This window comes from Perna viridis, chromosome 2, assembly GCF_037379345.1.
Source record: "Perna viridis isolate PV_CMFRI_1.1 ecotype Kerala chromosome 2, ASM3737934v1, whole genome shotgun sequence".
NCBI classification, from domain to species: domain Eukaryota; kingdom Metazoa; phylum Mollusca; class Bivalvia; order Mytilida; family Mytilidae; genus Perna; species Perna viridis.
In genome coordinates, this window is record NC_142446.1 from 60,061,742 (window position 1) to 60,079,854 (window position 18,113).

Sequence of the window (18,113 nt, forward strand, 5' to 3'; positions counted from 1 at the left end):
GAATACCTGTGACGTAGAAAATGTTATTGACAGTTAACAAAGATCATAAACATTAAGTTATAGACACACATTGTGTGCTGATCTTGAACACTGAACTATAAAACTAAAAATATTTACAAACACTTTAATATTAAACTATACAAAATAGGAAGAACTTAATGTTTTTTTGTAAATTCTGTGTGGGTGTAAAACACAGAGTTCTTTTATCCAGAATCCCTCCCACTTATTTGTTAAATAATCAGATATAAAACCTATACCTATAGATATGTGTACCTATAGTTTTGTGGAGGTACGGCATTTATATTTGATTATTTAACACAGAGCGACAGCGAGGTGTTAAATGAGAATATAAATGCCAAGCCCATGTTAAAATTAGTACAAATCTACCCCCGGAAGGGACTATTTCTTTTCTAATAGGACAAATATGGTAATTTTTGTGACAAAAATTTCCTTAGGTGTAACCAAAGTAACAGCTGTTCTGTTTAACGTCCCCCATATGGAAGTTGGATTAATGTGTGTTTACATCACCTGTAATTTCCGTAGGTGGCAGTGAGAACACCTGCCAGGAAAATGCCGATGATGTGCTTTTCTGTAATAAACTTGTATATTTATGTCATCATATGTGTTAAATGTTTAAGAAATAATTCGTGGAGGGGGTAAACTTGTACTCATTTCGTTAAACATGGGTACAGCATTTATATTCGATTATTTAACACCGAGCGACAGGGAGGTGTTAAATGAGAATATAAATGCCAAACCCATGTTAAAATGAGTACAAATCTACCTCTGGAAGGAATTATTTCTTTTCTAATATGACAAAAAACGGTAATTTCTGTAACAAAATAATGGCTGTTCTATTTAACCTCTCCCATATGGAAGTTGGATTAAATTTATATATTTATGTAATCGTATGTGTTACATGTGTATATTTATATAATTGATTTCAATTTGATAACCTCTCAGCTGAAATCATTGTGTAAACGTTTATAAATGAGTGTTTTGTCTTGAAGTAACAGCGAAAGAAAAGAGACAGTGTGCAGGTGCTAAAGGTGGGGTCGTACCGACATATATTGTTTGACAATATGAAGATGTCATATTAGAAGTGTATTTATATTACTGATTTCAGTTAGATAACCTCTCAGCTGTTAAATCGTAGGGTAAATGTTTTAAACGAGTGTTTATCTCGAAGTGACAGTGAAAGAAAAGAGACAGTGCACAGGTGCTAAAGGTGGGGTTGTACCGACATATGCATTTGACGATATAAAGACGTCATATTAGAAGGTTGTCTCTCTATTATGAACAAATAAAGAAAAATTGGTATGCTATAAAAATACAGTATTAGTCAATTGTAGGAGAAAGCAAATGCAGCTAAATCAATCAGAGAATTTACAGAAACCATTCATAGAACTCAAGACTTCCATGAACCCTATGCTAGAAGAGGAGAGGTGATATATTATATTTAATGATTTTGTGATTTCAATTATATTTAATGAAACTTTCACAGAACCTTTATTACATATTCCCATTTTTCACCTCCTATTTCAGAGGATTTTCAGACAGATATGTTGTCGTTCCAGTAGACAAAGCCCAAAACAATATTGTTTTTGTCTGCAAAATGTATTACATCCAATGTTTATTATCAGAGGTAGACGTAGAAAATAATAGCAATGAAAAGACCTATACTGCCACTACACTTTCGAAAATCCATAAATCTGTGCTATCCTCTTTTGGTCTCTCTACCAAAGATGATGATTGTGATTTACCGTCTATGTACTGGATTCCTAAACTCCACAAGAATCCATATAAACTAATTACAAAGCTGGATCTGCAAAATGTACCACCAAACCTCTTTCAAAATTTCAAAACTTTTAATTTCTATATTCACAACTGTCAAAGAGGGTCTTCTGTCTTACCACAGAACTTGTTACTCCTGTAGTGGTATTAATTCAATGTGGATCCTGAAAAATTCAAAAGATCTTTTGAAGACACTCAGTTCAAGATTACTATCAGAATATACTAGCATTAAAATGTATGATTTATCAACATTGTATACTTCTAATCCTCATACTCAGTTAAAATCCTGTCTCAAAAACATAGTACATCGTTGTTTCTCCAAAAAAGATGGTACACCTAGATACAAATATATAGTTCTTGGTAGAGATTCTTCATACTTTGTAAAAAAAAATTTCAAATCATCTTCCAAATATACAGAAGATGTTTTCAAAATGCTGCAATTTTTGATCGACAACATATTTGTCCAGTGTGATGGACACTTTTTTCAACAAACTGTTGGTATTCTAATGGAAACAAATTGTGTTCCTCTACTTGCTGACCTATTCCTACACTCTTATAAGGCTAACTTTATAGCTAATCTGATCCGAAAGAAAGAACATTGTTTAACTAGATCCTTAAATCTCAGTTTCTGCTACATAGATGACATACTAGCGTTAAACAATCTTAGTTGATACATCACATCTACCCCAAAGAACTTGAGATAAAGGATACTACATACGCTGTGAAGTCACCCTAATATCTTCACCTACACTTAAATTTCCGTGGTAAAAGAAAACTGTTGACCAAATTTACGACAAACGTGATGACTTTTCATGCAAAAATGTCAACTTTTCTTTCATCTGTGGCAACATACCTTCAGCACCTGTGTATGGGGTTTTCATATCACAACTCATATTTTATGCCAGAGCTTGCTGTAAAACTACACAGACTTTTTTATGGTGCTAGGACTCTTACAGTTAGGCTTCTGGAATAGGGTTATGTTGCTACAAGATTGAGGTCATCAATACAGAAGTTTTGTGGTCGCCGTCATGAACTCGTGGATCGTATTCATCTGCACCATGAAATTTAAACAGATTTTGTTTAACGTGTCATAGTTTTTCTTTCCTCTGTCGTCTACACTTGACTTGACTTTTTATGAGCAACTCAGCTTGTGTTTCTAGAAAAGCAGAGGACGCTTACCCTACCAGTGCACCCGGTCAATGCTTCCAGTTTTTAGTGGAGTCTGAGTTGCTCATTTGCTTCTGTTACTTTGTATGTTTTATTTTTCTTACTTTATGTTCATTGTTGTGTATGTCTGTTTTCCATGTTTTGTCTTTGTCCCTGGATTACTTTCTTTTGATTTCCACTAGAACCTTGGTTCCCTTGATAACTCTTTCCTAACAAATGTCTGCTTAACTTCAAACTTGAGAGAAATTTCATATTTGTCCACATGGAAAAAACTCAATGAATCTGTATTTTCCAACAGCCAACACTTTGAAACAGGAGAAATATGAATTCTTCAAAACATTTTATCAAATCATATTTTATAGATGGACCTAACGTTATATAATTCAAAGACATTGTCGTAACTACATGTAAATTGACTTTTAAAAGTTAATAATTTTTAGAGAATTGTTGGTTGTAAGTTAAGCTCTCTAGGAAAGTTTGTACACACCTTTCTAATGTACTTGTTTATAACCACCCCCCCTCCCACAAACTTGCAAAGTGTGGATAATATAGTAATAGAGATGTCTGTCCCTCCTCATTGTCTTATCTGTTACTCCTCCTACAATGCAGAAAGAAATTTAATGAAACTTATACAGAATCTTTATTACATATTCCCATTGTGCACTGCCTATAATAGATTTTAATCAAAACTAATTTTGGGGTTTCACATAGCAAAATTTGATGTGATTTATATTTAGTTCTGTACTAAGTATTTTGTTCTTACAGGCATACATGGCGATTCGACACTATGCAGATGCTTTAAAAGATTTTAACAAAGCTATATTTTTAAAAGCGCCTACAAGGATACATTTTCTACGTGGAGTTGTCAATCTGTTGCTAGAAGTAAGTGGGTGCTATTGTTAAACCAAATGCAGAATACCCCCAGCAAACGAAGTTCCTGGGGGCTTGTAGGTTTTTGTCTGTTTGTCTGCCATCTGTTCAATTGTAGACATGATTTTTTTATCTGCTTTAAGATTGAATGCTTATGTTTCGAGTTTTTACCATTCTGTTTCTTTTTTACATGTGATTACTTCCAATTTTGCCAATTCCTGTTCTTTATTGGCTTTTTAAAATCGTGTCTGCATTTGTCCAATATTATGTTGTACACAATTCCTTATATATTATTATACTACCACTCGTCAGAATGCGGGCTTGTAAAAAGGTAAAATTAACCAGTAGTCTTGCATATAATATAGTAAATATAACCACATAATTAAATTAGCCATAGTCTTAATTTGTCTGTTGTCTGAACCGTGTCATCATGCACCATCGGAATAGCCATCAAAACTTGCGGAGGTAACTTCACTTTTAGTCACAGTGTGTCTCTGAGAGGTCATGTTATAATGATGTTAGAATTCTTGAGTTAGTCTTATGAAATACTTTAAAATGTATGCTTCAAAGTTATTAAATGGATTACTAAATAGTTAATGAGTGTGTCTCATCCATTTATCAATTTTAGACTTACAGTTAGTTTCAGTCTCAAACTTGATAATGATGTAAAAAGTAGTAACTGAATACTCTTTTGGCTTAGTGACTAAACTAAATTAGTTAATCTGTGTGTCGAATTTCATTTTTGCAGAGGGCTATATTGCAATCACCTTGTCAGTCCATCGGTTACACTTACTTTGTAACAAATTTTTCTGCTTCTGCTGGAGGGAATGCTTAGATATTTATTAATTCATTGCTTTCTCATGATGACTTGTTCCCTGCCTCCCCCTTTCAAGTGCATCGCTTATCTATTTCCAGTTTACCGACCAACTTTGTAGATATTTAGGTGCTGCAGAGCATGGAAACTTTCGAAACAGATTTCTCAGCTTCTACTGAAGGGAATGCTTAGATGTATGGTTAATTGCTTTTTCTTGATGACTTGTAGCAGGTCTCTCCTTTTCAGTTCGTCACTCATCAGCTTCCTGTTTACCGATCAACTTTGTTGTTTTTTAGGTGCTGCATAGCATGGAAATTTTTGCAACAGATTTATCAGCTTCTACTGAAAGGGAATGGTTAGATATATGGTATATTGCTTTCTTATGATGACTTGAACCATGTGTCTCCTTTTCAGGTTCATGGCTCATCTACTTCCTGTTGACCAATCAAGTTAGTAATTATACCCGACTCCGAAGTATAGGGAGGTATACTGTTTTACCCTTGTCCATGTTTTTGTGTTTCCATAAAATTTTGTTCTGTCAGTTTTCTCAACAACAACTCATCATAGCAGCTTGAAATTTCAAAACATTCTTTCTGTATGTATGCCATATGATGAAATCCATTTTCAGAAAAAATCTACATGTATAACAACTTCCTGTTTACAGAAGACTGTTTATTTTTGACACATTTTATAAGTTGAAATTTTCTTGATGTTTGATATTTTAACACATATTTCATGTAGGTATGCCATATGGTTGGATACATTTTTGGTAAAATCCTTCTTACTAATGGTTTTGTTCATGTTCCTAATATATTGTTTTTGAAAATATCACTAGTGAGCCATCACACAAAGATTTCTTGTTTTTTGGGTTGTGTATAAAGGAATTTTTGTAGCAGAAAACTCAGCTTCTAATTCAGAGAATGCTTAGATATTTGATGTATTGCTTCTACATGATGACCTGTACTGTGTCTCCCTTTCCCAGCTTCAGTTTCATCACTATGTAGTGGTGTGCAAATTTTCAGGAGTAAGGTTTGGACTGAATTTATAATGACATAATTATCGTTGATCGAATTTCAGAAATTTTTCAACTAGCTTAATTTAGCAAGAACTGAAAATTTTCACCCACGAAATAGTTATTTCTGTACTGAACTTATATAGAACATACAGAATTCCATTGGCAAATTTTAGCAAGGAAAAAAAATTTCTTCTAGTAAAATTGAATTTGAACTTGCATTTAGCAAGTATTTCCCCTTAAATTGATCACTGATTATGGACATAGGTATTTTTTAGCTTATTATTCGATATACAGTTAAACTTACTTATAACAAATTTCAGGGGACAGATAAACAAGTGCACTGTAAAAATTATTCACTATATTGTTAAAGGGATTTGTTATTTAATTAATTAAACAAACTTGTTGTAAAGGGTGTGTAGGGAAACTAAACAATATATAAATATTTATATTGTGTACACAACACATGCAAGAAAATTTATTGTCCCCCGTGACATGTTTGTTGTGAGAGGACTTGGAAATGCAGGGCGTCCATCCGTCTGTCTTGTTTTGTAATGCTTTACCAAATAAGTTTGTTTTTGGTGTGTGTCCTTATTATGAAAAGTTACAGATTAATTTCGACTTTGGTTACGGTTGAATTATTTTTACGGAAGTTATGGCCCTTGGACATAGAAAATTTCAGTGAATTTAGTTTTCCACACTTTTTTTCTGTAATGCTTTTACCAATTGATTTTATATTTTGTATATAGTCTTACAATGAGAAATTTTTGATTAAGTTCGACTTTGGTTATGGTTGAATGCTTTTTATGGAAGTTACGGCCCTTGCACTTACAAAATTTCAGTGAATATACAGTTTTCCACACTTTTTTTTGGTAATGCTTTTATCAATTAATTATATATTTTGTATGTAGTCTTACTATGAGAAGTTACAGGTTAATTTCGACTTCGGTTGTGATTGATTGATTTTTATGGAAGTTATGACCCTTGGACTTAGAAAATTTCAGTAAATTTAAAGTTTTCGGCACTTATTTTTTTTCATGGGGGACATTGGAACGCTGTTCTTTTATCTAGACTTTTTTTAAGAAACGTGAGATGTTTGTTTGTTTTTCTTTTCCGAAACCTTGTAAACCATCCATGTTTGTATTGTATTTTCTCCAGTGGGCTTGTCAATGAATTCCGAATCATTATTGTCAGATTCTGTATTATAAATAGCACCTATTACATCATCATCTGACTTTGATTCTGTTGTGATTGCTTCATTGTCAACATTCATTAAATTTTCCATTGTGACTCGCATCTAATCAAGCTTGTTACAAATATTGAGGAGATTCGCATCATCATTTGATTTCACACTTTCATCAGGCAATGAATCAGACATTAAAGACAACTAAGATCTGGATTTTCGAAACAATGTTGGATAGTGGTAGGAAGGAGTTATCAAGGTTTTAGTGGAAATCAAAAGAATGTAATCCAGGGACAAAGACCAGACATGGAAAAGAGACAAACACAACAAAGATCATAATGTAATGAAAATAATACATACAAAGAAACAGAAGTAATTGAGTAACTCAGACTCCACTAAAAACTGTGAGAATGGACTAGATGCACCGGTAGGGCAAGCGTCCTCTGCTTTTCTAGAAAGACCCGCCAAGTTGCTCATAAAAAGTCAAGTCAAGTGTAGACGAAAGAGGAAAGGAAAACTACAACACATTAAACAAATCGGTTTTCGTGGTGCAGATGGATACACCATAATGATCCACGAGTTCATGATGACGACCATAAAACTTCAGTCTTGTAGCAAACTAACCCTGTTCCAAAAGCCTAATTGTAAGAAGTTTTGTGCAATACAAAAAGTCTGTGTAGTTTTATGGCAGGCTCTGGCATAATGTATGAGTAGTTATATGTAAACTCCATACACAGGTGCTGAAGGAATGTTGCCACAGATGAAAGGAAAGTGAACAATCCTGAATGATAAGTTATCACATTTGTCTTGAAGTTTGGTCATTATTTTTTGTCAAGAAATATGAAACATTCTGATGGCCTTTAAAACATGGATACATGGGTCATCACACTGATATAAAGTTGGACTGTGTTAGCCTTAGATGTATTTGTCAATCTATAAGAATATTGAAACACCTGCACATACGGTTGACATGTTATGTATTTCAGCTTCAGAATTTTTATTGAGATTATTTCACAAAATAAAACATCAGCATTGAAAATATCACAAGCCCTAGCATTTTTCAACAAATTTGGAAGCTTCTTGTTAAGCCAATTTTCACATATATATATGTCAACAACACTGCTTTCACCGATTCCATGACTCTCCTTGAACCTATCGAGCCAGCCTGCATTAGGAGTACAAGTCCTTGTCTACAAATTTGTACCAAATTCCTTGGATTGGTCCCCTTATTGGAATATTTTCATTACATTTTTCCTGAAATCACTCAAACAAGGTGGCATCAACATGTTCATGGGTAGAAGATAGGTGTCTTTTACTTGTGGGTGAAATTGTTAAATTTTCGTACAATTCCATAATTTTTTCCTTGCATTTTAAATTGTACTTTTAGTGTTTGGAAGAATGTCAAATCTTGCCACAACATTCTTTTTAGATCATTGCTCATCTGAACACATTATATGAAATCATGTTACTTTGTTTCCAGACAATAGCTTTTCTATTTCTAGTCAGCACGAACATAAGAAACAGGAATAAATTAATCTACCTTTTTTAATGGTTTTTTTTACTATGAAAACATATCACCCTTTCATTCATTACACATTTTGATCTTTTAATGCATGTGGGACAAATTTCTCTCTGCCGACTGGACATTTAAAACTCATTTTAACCAATGATCAATATGTGTAATTGTTAATCACTCAGATTAATATATACTTCCCTGTATCAGGAAATTCGTTGAAAGTGAATTGGCTGTAACGACTTTTAAAAGACTTTGGCCAGGGATTTTTTTTAGAAAATTTCCTATAAATGTGAATTTGTTTTATGTGTGTTAGCTATAGTCAAGTTTTACCATTGTTTAGTGTAAGAAGCTGCAGAATATATTGAGAAGTTTTACAAAAGATAACCAACTGAAAGGGGAAGGTCAATCATAGTCTAAATAATTATGCCATCTTCGTTGGGACTATTTTTTGTTTTACTTGATCACTTCCTTTGGTTTTTCAATTGTAGGTTAGTGCATATGTCCTGAACATGTTCTATATTTTCTGAGTCTTACAGAGCAATCAAGATTGAATATCTTTTTATCCCCTTCAAAGATAGGATAACAGTTGTATACTGCTGGCTTCCAGTTAAGGTCAATTTCATCGTTGTGCATTTCCTTTTTGACACATTAGGCCATACTTAGGTACTACATTTGTGTAATCTCCTTTGTTCAATTAGCATGGTTTGCTTGAATATTTATGGTCACAGTGTCCGTTCTTTTTATTTTACAGAACTTTGCGGATGCCGAGAAAGATTTCAAGACAACATTGAATAAAGATAGTCCATCTTACATAACAAACTTATACCATCTTGGCTTAGCCCAATATTACAGAGGGAGGATAAGGGTGAGATTTTGATGTTCCACCAACATATATATATTTCCAACTTGAAGGCATAAATATTAAAATAAAATAAAAAAATTGAGTAAAACTTAATTGTGATACCAGGAAAAGGACTCACAGTCGTCTATATGTTTATTACCATTTGACCACAGCTGTGGCCAAAAGACCTTTAAAACACAGTATATTAGAATGTGTTACTCAATGCATCATACTGTGTGTTTTTGTAGTTCACTTATTCAGTAGGTAAACTAAGGCATAATGATGAGAATTGTGGGTAAATAAAAAGGAATATTGAAATCTAGCAGATTCATCAGCATTTCTGGTATTAATTGTAAATTGAAGCTATTTTTAGAAGGAAATATGATTTCTTTTCCTCCTTTTTTGAAAAACAAGAGGTATATAATGATGATGTTGTCCACCCTGCACACATTCTTCATCACATGATGCAATTATACATCTACTACATGTACATTGAAACTTCTCCAAACCGGCCACCACTGGGACAAGAAAAAATGGCCGGTTTATAGGGATGGCAGATTTTGTGAAAAATAGCAATGCATTCTAAGAGTTGTTTCAATTAATGTGTTTTATTACCCTATACCTTGTCAGTTTGTTGGTCAAGACAAGTTTAATGCCAATTCAAAACTTTTGTCCTTTTCTTATATTTCAAAGCTTGCATCATTTGTAAATGATTTGATTTTACAAACCGTACTGCCGACAAAATAATGTTCACGGATTTGAAAGAAGCTGTATTAAAGGTCCAGGGCTATTGATGGTAATTAATTCTTTGTATTGTTTTTTTTTAAATAAACTATCAACAAAGTCTATAAATTTCACCCCTATGTTGTTTTGGCTTGGGTACAGGTGACATTAATTGATAGTTAAAAGATCATAGTGATCATACTATTAAATGACCCCAGTTGCCTAACATGTGTACACACCAATTAACAGCCAACCAGTGACAAAATGTAATGTCTGGATTAAATTTATTGTCTAAACTACTGTCCCCTTCAATTATCATCTGTCCACACATTTTTTTATCATCACATGATATCATTTGGCACCTCCCATTTTGTTTTTTTATTTGAATATTTTTGGAGTTTCATTATGCAGTACATGGACTTTGTTGATCAAGAAATGACAATTTTCTCTGCACTGCTTATCACAGCCATTATTTGACAGAAGCTTTATGTACATGTATGTGCCCTTTCATGGTATTTTATTTCAGACTTGGGGACATCAGACTTCTTGTTGGACAATTTTATCCTCTTGGTAGCTTTGCCCTAATCTCTTTAGGAACTAAAGCAATGTTGTGTTTTTTTATGAATCCCTGATTTAAATGAACTAATCCTAATATTAAAAAGTCTAGAAAATGTAAAAATTCAGGTGGCTGTCTTTGCTGTTTAATTGTTCTGAATTGAAAGTGGTAAAAACGGGATGCGTAAATGTCAATTTTACAACAAACTAAAACCATGTAAAAACCTGAATATGACAAACATACTGTATAATCTATTTCTGTTTGAAAGAAAAAAAAACCAACAAATTAAGTAGTCCCTAGGCTATCTAAGATGACAATTACGTAGTCCTTAGGCCATCTTTGGCTAACAGTATAATCATTACTTGATGTATTTTCATCCACCATGACCCATGAATTTTGAATAATACCTGATTGGACATCTTAGTCTATTGTCTGACTTGATTTGCCTGCTGAATAATTTTGGCTTGTTGTATTCATAATCTTGCTATAAAATTCATAAAACCACATAAAAATTCTCTCATAAATAAAAATAGGGAAACTCAGTATTCCATGTTTGTTGTACATCATAGTTTGAAAAATTATACTAGAATGCATTGAATTATATTGTTCAACACTCCTTAGTTCAAAATACTTTCAGAATGCAGTAGAAGTTTTTAAGGAGGTACTGAAAGCTCAACCAGACCACATTGATGCATGTACTAGTATTGGCCAGGCATACAAGTAAGCATGTTTAACAGCATGTAGAGTTATGTTTGTTGATGTTTAATGATGTTTTCAGTAATTAGGAAATGCATAAAAAAACCTTCAAGGTTGGAAGTGATGTGCTCATATAAAGTCCAATTCATTTATCAGATTCTCAAATTAATGGCAAATAAAAATGTTTTTTGAACAAGATCTAACAGAAGGTCACATTTAACATTAATAAATAATCTTGGTATGTAAATTCTTTTCTTATATTTGTATGGAGTTGTTTCAAGAATTCATATACACTCCTTGAAACTTTTAGGCCCCTGGCATTCATGATGCCTTCACGAAACAAACAATCCCAGCCTGTGTTTAAATGCATGATAAACACTCTGAGTGTGTGATTTAACATACGATAGACAAATAATAAAAAATAATAATACTTAGTATAAATAAAGGTAGAAAAATAAGAAAATATTTTGATATAAATAATACAAAAATGTTATAGTAAAAAATATAAAAACCGCAATTAATGAGTTTACAAAAAAAAACCCAAAAAAACTAAATGCTTGTATGGTGTGTTAAAATATGAATCTATAATGCATTTGTTGTGTGTTTAAACACACACAAAAAAAACCAAGCAGACACACAATAATCAATGCACAAATGTAAAATGTGAAGTGAAAGCATCTCAAGGAGTGTATAAATACATGTATCAAGGAGTGTGGTCTAGGGTGCTGGACTTTGTGCAGGCAGTGTTGCCATAGATGTCAAAGCGGTACCAAAAATTTGACAGTTCTAACATAGTTTGGAATTTTTCAGACCCTTCTATCTATAAGTTTACATTATGTTCCCTGCATCAATTTGATCCAATGGAGCAGTGTTTTCACATATATCTATATACTGTTAGGGTACATTGTGTTCACTTATATACTGTTAGGGTACATTGTGTTCACATATATATACTGTTAGGGCACATTTTGTTCACATATATATACTGTTAGGGCACATTGTGTTCACATATATATACTGTTAGGGCACATTTTGTTCACATATATATACTGTTAGGGCACATTGTGTTCACATATATATATACTGTTAGGGTATATTGTATTCACATATATACTGTTAGGGTACATTGTGTTCACATATATATATACTGTTAGGGTACATTGTGTTCACATATATATACAGTTAGGGTACATTGTGTTCACATATATATATATATATACTGTTAGGGTATATTGTATTCACATATATACTGTTAGGGTACATTGTGTTCACATATATATACTGTTAGGGTACATTGTGTTCACATATATATACTGTTAGGGTACATTGTGTTCACATATATATATACAGTTAGGGTACATTGTGTTCACACACACACATATATATATATATATATATATATATATATACTGTTAGGGTATATTGTATTCACATATATACTGTTAGGGTACATTGTGTTCACATATATACTGTTAGGGTACATTGTGTTCACATATATATACTGTTAGGATACATTGTGTTCACATATATATATACTGTTAGGGTATTTTGTATTCACATATATACTGTTAGGGTACATTGTGTTCACACATATATATACTGTTAGGGTATATTGTGTTCACATGTATATACTGTTAGGGTACATTGTTTTCATGAATATCAATATTTAAGGTTTGTTGAATTTCATTCTTTCTTTAGTTTTTAAGTTTCTTCTTTTATTGGAGCATCAAAGTTTTCAATAACAATTTTCACTTCCACTGGAAAATTTAATTTGTGCTTTTAGAATTCTACAGAAACAACAAAATTGGTGTCTGTAAATATTCAATTCAATGTATTTCTTCTTTGGTTTGGTTTGTCTCATTGACCATAAAGAAATATTTTGTACAAATCTATTGCAGAGAGCTTGGTAATCTGAGGGCAGCTAGAGGAAAGTTTAACAGGTCTTTAGAGATAAATGGCAATCATACACTTACATTACAGCTTAGAGGCAACATGTTTTACTTTAGTGGGGATACCATCAGTGCCTTAAGAGATCATCAGGTACTACTTGCATCTATAACTATACTCGGCGTCACATAAATAACATACTGTTAAAATTTGAATAAAAATATTTTCTACGACTTTATTGAGACCTACCGTCGTTTAAATGGTCTTAAATGACTTGCTCATTCGTTTAGCCAAACGGCTTCTCCCTGAACAAGTCGCTTTTAGCTTAAATCATGCGTAACAAATCCTTACGGGAAAATCCCACACTAATATCCGCCATGTTGGTTTCTACGGGACGATTTGTTTACAAACGAAGTTTGTAAATTCCCGTCGAACTCCGGTGACAATCGTCTGCTTGATTAACTTCTCGGTATTGTACGTTGTTCGCGTAAAATAAATCCGAGATATCCGAAATAACGCCGAAATGCATTCTGGGTTCTTCGGTTTTTGGACAAACCATTTAAACGTAAACAACATCTCCTAGCAACCCGATCACTGTAAACATGGCCGACTTTTTACAATGTAAATATTGGCACCTAGAATTAAAATCTGACCGGAATTTAACGATTCAATGTTTAGGGAGAAGCCGTTTGGCTAAACGAATGAGCAAGTTATTTAAGACAATTTAAACGACGGTAGGTGTCAATAAAGTCGTAGAAAATATTTTTATTCAAATTTTAACAGTATGTTATTTATGTGACGCCGAGTATAGTACTGGCCTTGTAAATGAACATGCTGACCCCAAGATCACCTAATGTATTAGCATGCATGAAAATAATGTTAATCTATTGTGACTATGACTTTAATATATGAAGTATACATGTATACTCAGATAATCCATAAGTTGCTATAAAGTGACTTGTGTGTTTTTTCTCATTCTGCTCTGCTGATTATTGAAAAAAATGTGGTCTTTAGTATGAATGAAACCTGCTTTGTTTATTTTTGCTCTGCTAAAATTGGTTAGATTCCACTATATAGATAGGTCACTGCAAATAACTTTATGACAATTTGTGGAAATAAAGCTATATTGAGACACTTAAACAAGGAAATCCTGTAAAAAGTATATATTTTTCAAAACCTTGCATTATGAAGATCCATGAAAAAAGATTCTCTTTTCTATTTTGTCATAAAAATCTGTAGCCATGGTAACATAATAAAAACTTCATATCAGTTTTCATAACAAATTTTGGATGCCTTTCCAAAATTAATTGTCAAAAAACAGGTTTCTAAAATATCAGGCACTTTAAAACTGCCAGAAAAAGTAAGTGGACATGGTATTGTTGTAAAAAAAACAAATAAAAAGTGTACCTTTATCTGCTAATTTGATTTTATCATGATTTTAATTCTTCAAGTTTGTGCAAATGTGGCATTTTTGAAAAACAGCCATTTGGTGCAGGGAAAAGAACCCAATCTGCCGAGGACCTGAATCTTTCTTGGTGGCTTAAAGCATGCATTTTACACATCTTTAACTTCACAAGTATTGCATCTATTTAAGTAAGAATGATTTACTATCCCCAATCAATATTTTCACTAAGTTCACTTTTAATTTTAAGTTTTTTACAAAATCAGATTGGGTCAGTTTTGTTTACGAAACAGTGCACCTCAATCCCATTTGTATAATGCAACCTTATGTACAAATAAAAGTATTTCCGTGATGGGATAAAGGTCAGGCTTTTGGTTCATTCAGCTACCGGTGTGCTGATTTTTTTTTTTACAAGTTATTGGTTTATTTACTTAAAAGTTTCATAGAAATGACACCTTTATTTTTTTAATTATTTTATTTTTTAATCATATTCACACCTTGTCAAAAATAATTGCTGCATCAAATTCTTAATTGGAGTAAAAAATAAGAGGTCTACTAAGCTTGGATATAGAGTCCAGAATTTCCCCAATAATCAATATTATTCTTTGTAAAATGCAAAGTTATGTAATCTCAGTTCACCAAACCATGGAAATTTAACTCGGAAAATACCATGGAAGTACTATTATTAATGGGCTACCAATTTGTGGTTTGGTGAAAACATAAATTCAAATTTCCAACAAAAGGATGTTAAATATCCAATTTAAAAACTTTATGGTCTTATGAAATCAATGAATTCAAGAATCAGCAGAAATAACAAAATGTTGACAAGCCATGAAAAAGGATATCCAGGAGTGCCTTCACCATATGCTTTTCCTTATTTCACTTAATGAGTGGGATTACATTGGGCTGGCTGTCATTATGCCTTTCCATTCATGTGTCCAAGATCCTGTCTTATTTATCTTGATTACATCTTATTGAGTAGATTTTATTATGTTGCTAATAGATTTCAGCTTTCTGTTAAGCAATACCATACATCCACCATTTTGTGTAGATACTGCATTAATATCAGAGTTGATTTTGGAATGCTTCTGTACCTCTCTGTGAATTATTATCTAGCTGCCATGCAAATACAAAGATATATTGCAAAATAGTTTTTTTTTTTTAATTTTCTATTGAAATTAACAAGCAAATATTCATTATTATTTAATAATATAGTGTTGTTGCACTGTATAACCTCATAAGTGAGACTCCTCCTAAACTGCTCAAGGGATTTTGATAAAACTTTTTAGGAAGGCCGGGCATCATATGTAGATGTGTACATAAGGAATGTAGTTACTGTTAAGGGACTGTTAAGGGAGAAAATTGAACTTACAGGGTTATACATACAACTGCATTTGAAGATGGGGTTATTTTCTTTGTCAGTTTGCTCACATTACTTATGTTTATATTTATCTCATCTATATTGTTATATCCATCTGATTTGTATTTGTCATTTTGTAGTTACACTTGACAACAATTTTTTAATATTAAAGTCAATTTTAGAATGGCTCTTTGGTGAAAATAAAAATATAACATATATTTGTAACTATGTAATCATACTTTTTTCCAGAAATGCTTAAGATTAGATTCTGCTAATATACACTGTCAGTTTATGGAAGCATTGTCCTATGTTGCTACTGGTCAGTTTTATGAAGGACTGAAATCAACTACAAAGGTATTATCTTGAATATTGTTTCTGGAGAATTATGGTATGTAGCATCATATATGTGCATGATAATCTTTGATATTACTAAGTAAAGATTTGTACTAAACACCAGTGAGATGTTTGAAGGTTTTTAGATTAAGATAAGAGAATTTATCTAATCTAAGGGAAATGATTGATTTTTTGGTTCTGTTTTACACCTGTTCATTTTTTATAAATTAGACCTATGGAATGCTTAAATTCTAGTCATAAGCTTCAAACTTGTACAAAATTCCTTCAATCTCTTCTCACTTACTGTTAAACTTCCCTAATCAAGAAGTTATTGGATAAGTTTGTAGTACACATAAACCTAACGCATATCTCTGAGAACTAATGGAAACAAAATTTAGTAACTATGACATTGCAAGTAAAGCAATCATATTTTATCATTTAACACACATTACTTTCTCAAATCAACTGTCCTAATTAGTTGTCTTCCCTTAACAAGCTCCTCTGATACTAGCTGTGGTCAAGCCACTGTAGGAAAAACTACTTTTTTTTCTCAGAAATGGAAGACAAATTGTCAGAAAAATTTAGAAAGTTGATCAAAGTGTACTTTCCTGTTACTTTTGTGTGAGCTTTTTCATTTTTTTCAGGTGATGGTCAACAGTACACCTTTAATAAAAGTTACTCCAGAGTTTCTGAAAGCTCATTATTTACGAGGTATGGTCATGTAAGTGTAAAAGAAGTTTGGCTGGGATTCAGTGCACATGCTAATGCTGCTCCTTACTTTTCATTGAAAATTTTGAGTGGTCATTGCAAAAAATGAGTAGCCAGATTTAGGCACTTTCCTTGTGTAAAATTTTTATAGTTGCTGAAACCAAATGATTTAATGATTTATTAAAGACCCAAGTAAATGCAAGACAAAATTTGGATGAAAATTGGCAGCAGAAATATAATTAAAGGAGGAACTGACAAGATGACACAAATTTTACAAACCGCCATGAATGAAAGGGCTGATAGGTGTTCAACTGGTAACAGTAGAACAAATTCTGTGTTGCCCTACAGAAACAATTGGAAGGACAACCCACAACTTCACTGGACCGCATTTTTCAAGCTTTATTCCCAAACCCCGTTTGAAGGGTACATGACATGAATTCAGAACTAGTAACAATAATGAACCTGCTGTCTTGGTGACAAGAGGAAGCCTTGCCTAAATTCCCTCCTCCATCCTGTGGTACCACTGGATAGTGTAAAATATGATCCATTGAAGTAATCTAGGGTTACACTCCCGTTTTCATCTTGTCAGCTCCCACCATATGAGTATGTCTATACATGCTCACACCAAAGATAAACAATCAAATATTATGGACAAGAGGAACACTGGGAAGACATTAAAACCAAATCAGACATTTTAACTCATATCTTACACTTATTCAGGGAAAAGGTCTTTTCCCCGATCTTATAAATGACTAGAGCAGCCTGAATATTCTGTAAATATATATCATTTCCCATGTTGGACAAGTGGATACCATCATGCCTATATAAAGTGTGCTCTTTTCCCCTGATATTGGGATGACCAATTACAAAACCATTCTGAATTTCTGCCATAATTATTTTCTTAACTGCCGTATTTATCCTTTTTCTAGACTTTTTGGCTGCAGAGTAAACCGTCTTGGTAAAATCTCACTGCAAACTATTTACAAAGAAGGAAAAAGAGCATGGAGTCTCAAGATATCCAATTTAATCATTTCAATCTGTGCTTTGCTCTTTATTACACAAACATCATTAGACCCAAGTTGAATTATCAACCAATTTTGTTTTGGTTCAGTTTTCATCTTAGTGTCAAAACCAGGCTTAAAGTCCTCCCAATGCATTCCTCTTGTCCCATACCAATGTAGGTGCAGATTTCTATAGTAAAGTCCAAGGTGAGAACCCCCAGTAGGATGCCTAGCTCTATTGTTGGCCCAA

General features: G+C 32.8%; 1 protein-coding gene across 2 annotated transcripts in view; it reads left to right on the plus strand.

Moving 5' to 3' along the window:
* LOC148626296 (tetratricopeptide repeat protein 13-like) overlaps positions 1-18,113 on the plus strand; it is a 98,770-nt gene that overhangs the window by 27,193 nt on the left and 53,464 nt on the right. For both annotated transcript variants that reach the window (XM_088570181.1, XM_088570182.1), the window contains 7 exons: positions 1,353-1,445; positions 3,727-3,843; positions 9,108-9,221; positions 11,114-11,196; positions 13,071-13,212; positions 16,071-16,175; positions 16,799-16,865. In XM_088570181.1, coding sequence (XP_088426307.1) covers positions 1,353-1,445; positions 3,727-3,843; positions 9,108-9,221; positions 11,114-11,196; positions 13,071-13,212; positions 16,071-16,175; positions 16,799-16,865 — 721 coding nt within the window. The remainder of the gene's footprint in view (positions 1-1,352; positions 1,446-3,726; positions 3,844-9,107; positions 9,222-11,113; positions 11,197-13,070; positions 13,213-16,070; positions 16,176-16,798; positions 16,866-18,113) is intronic.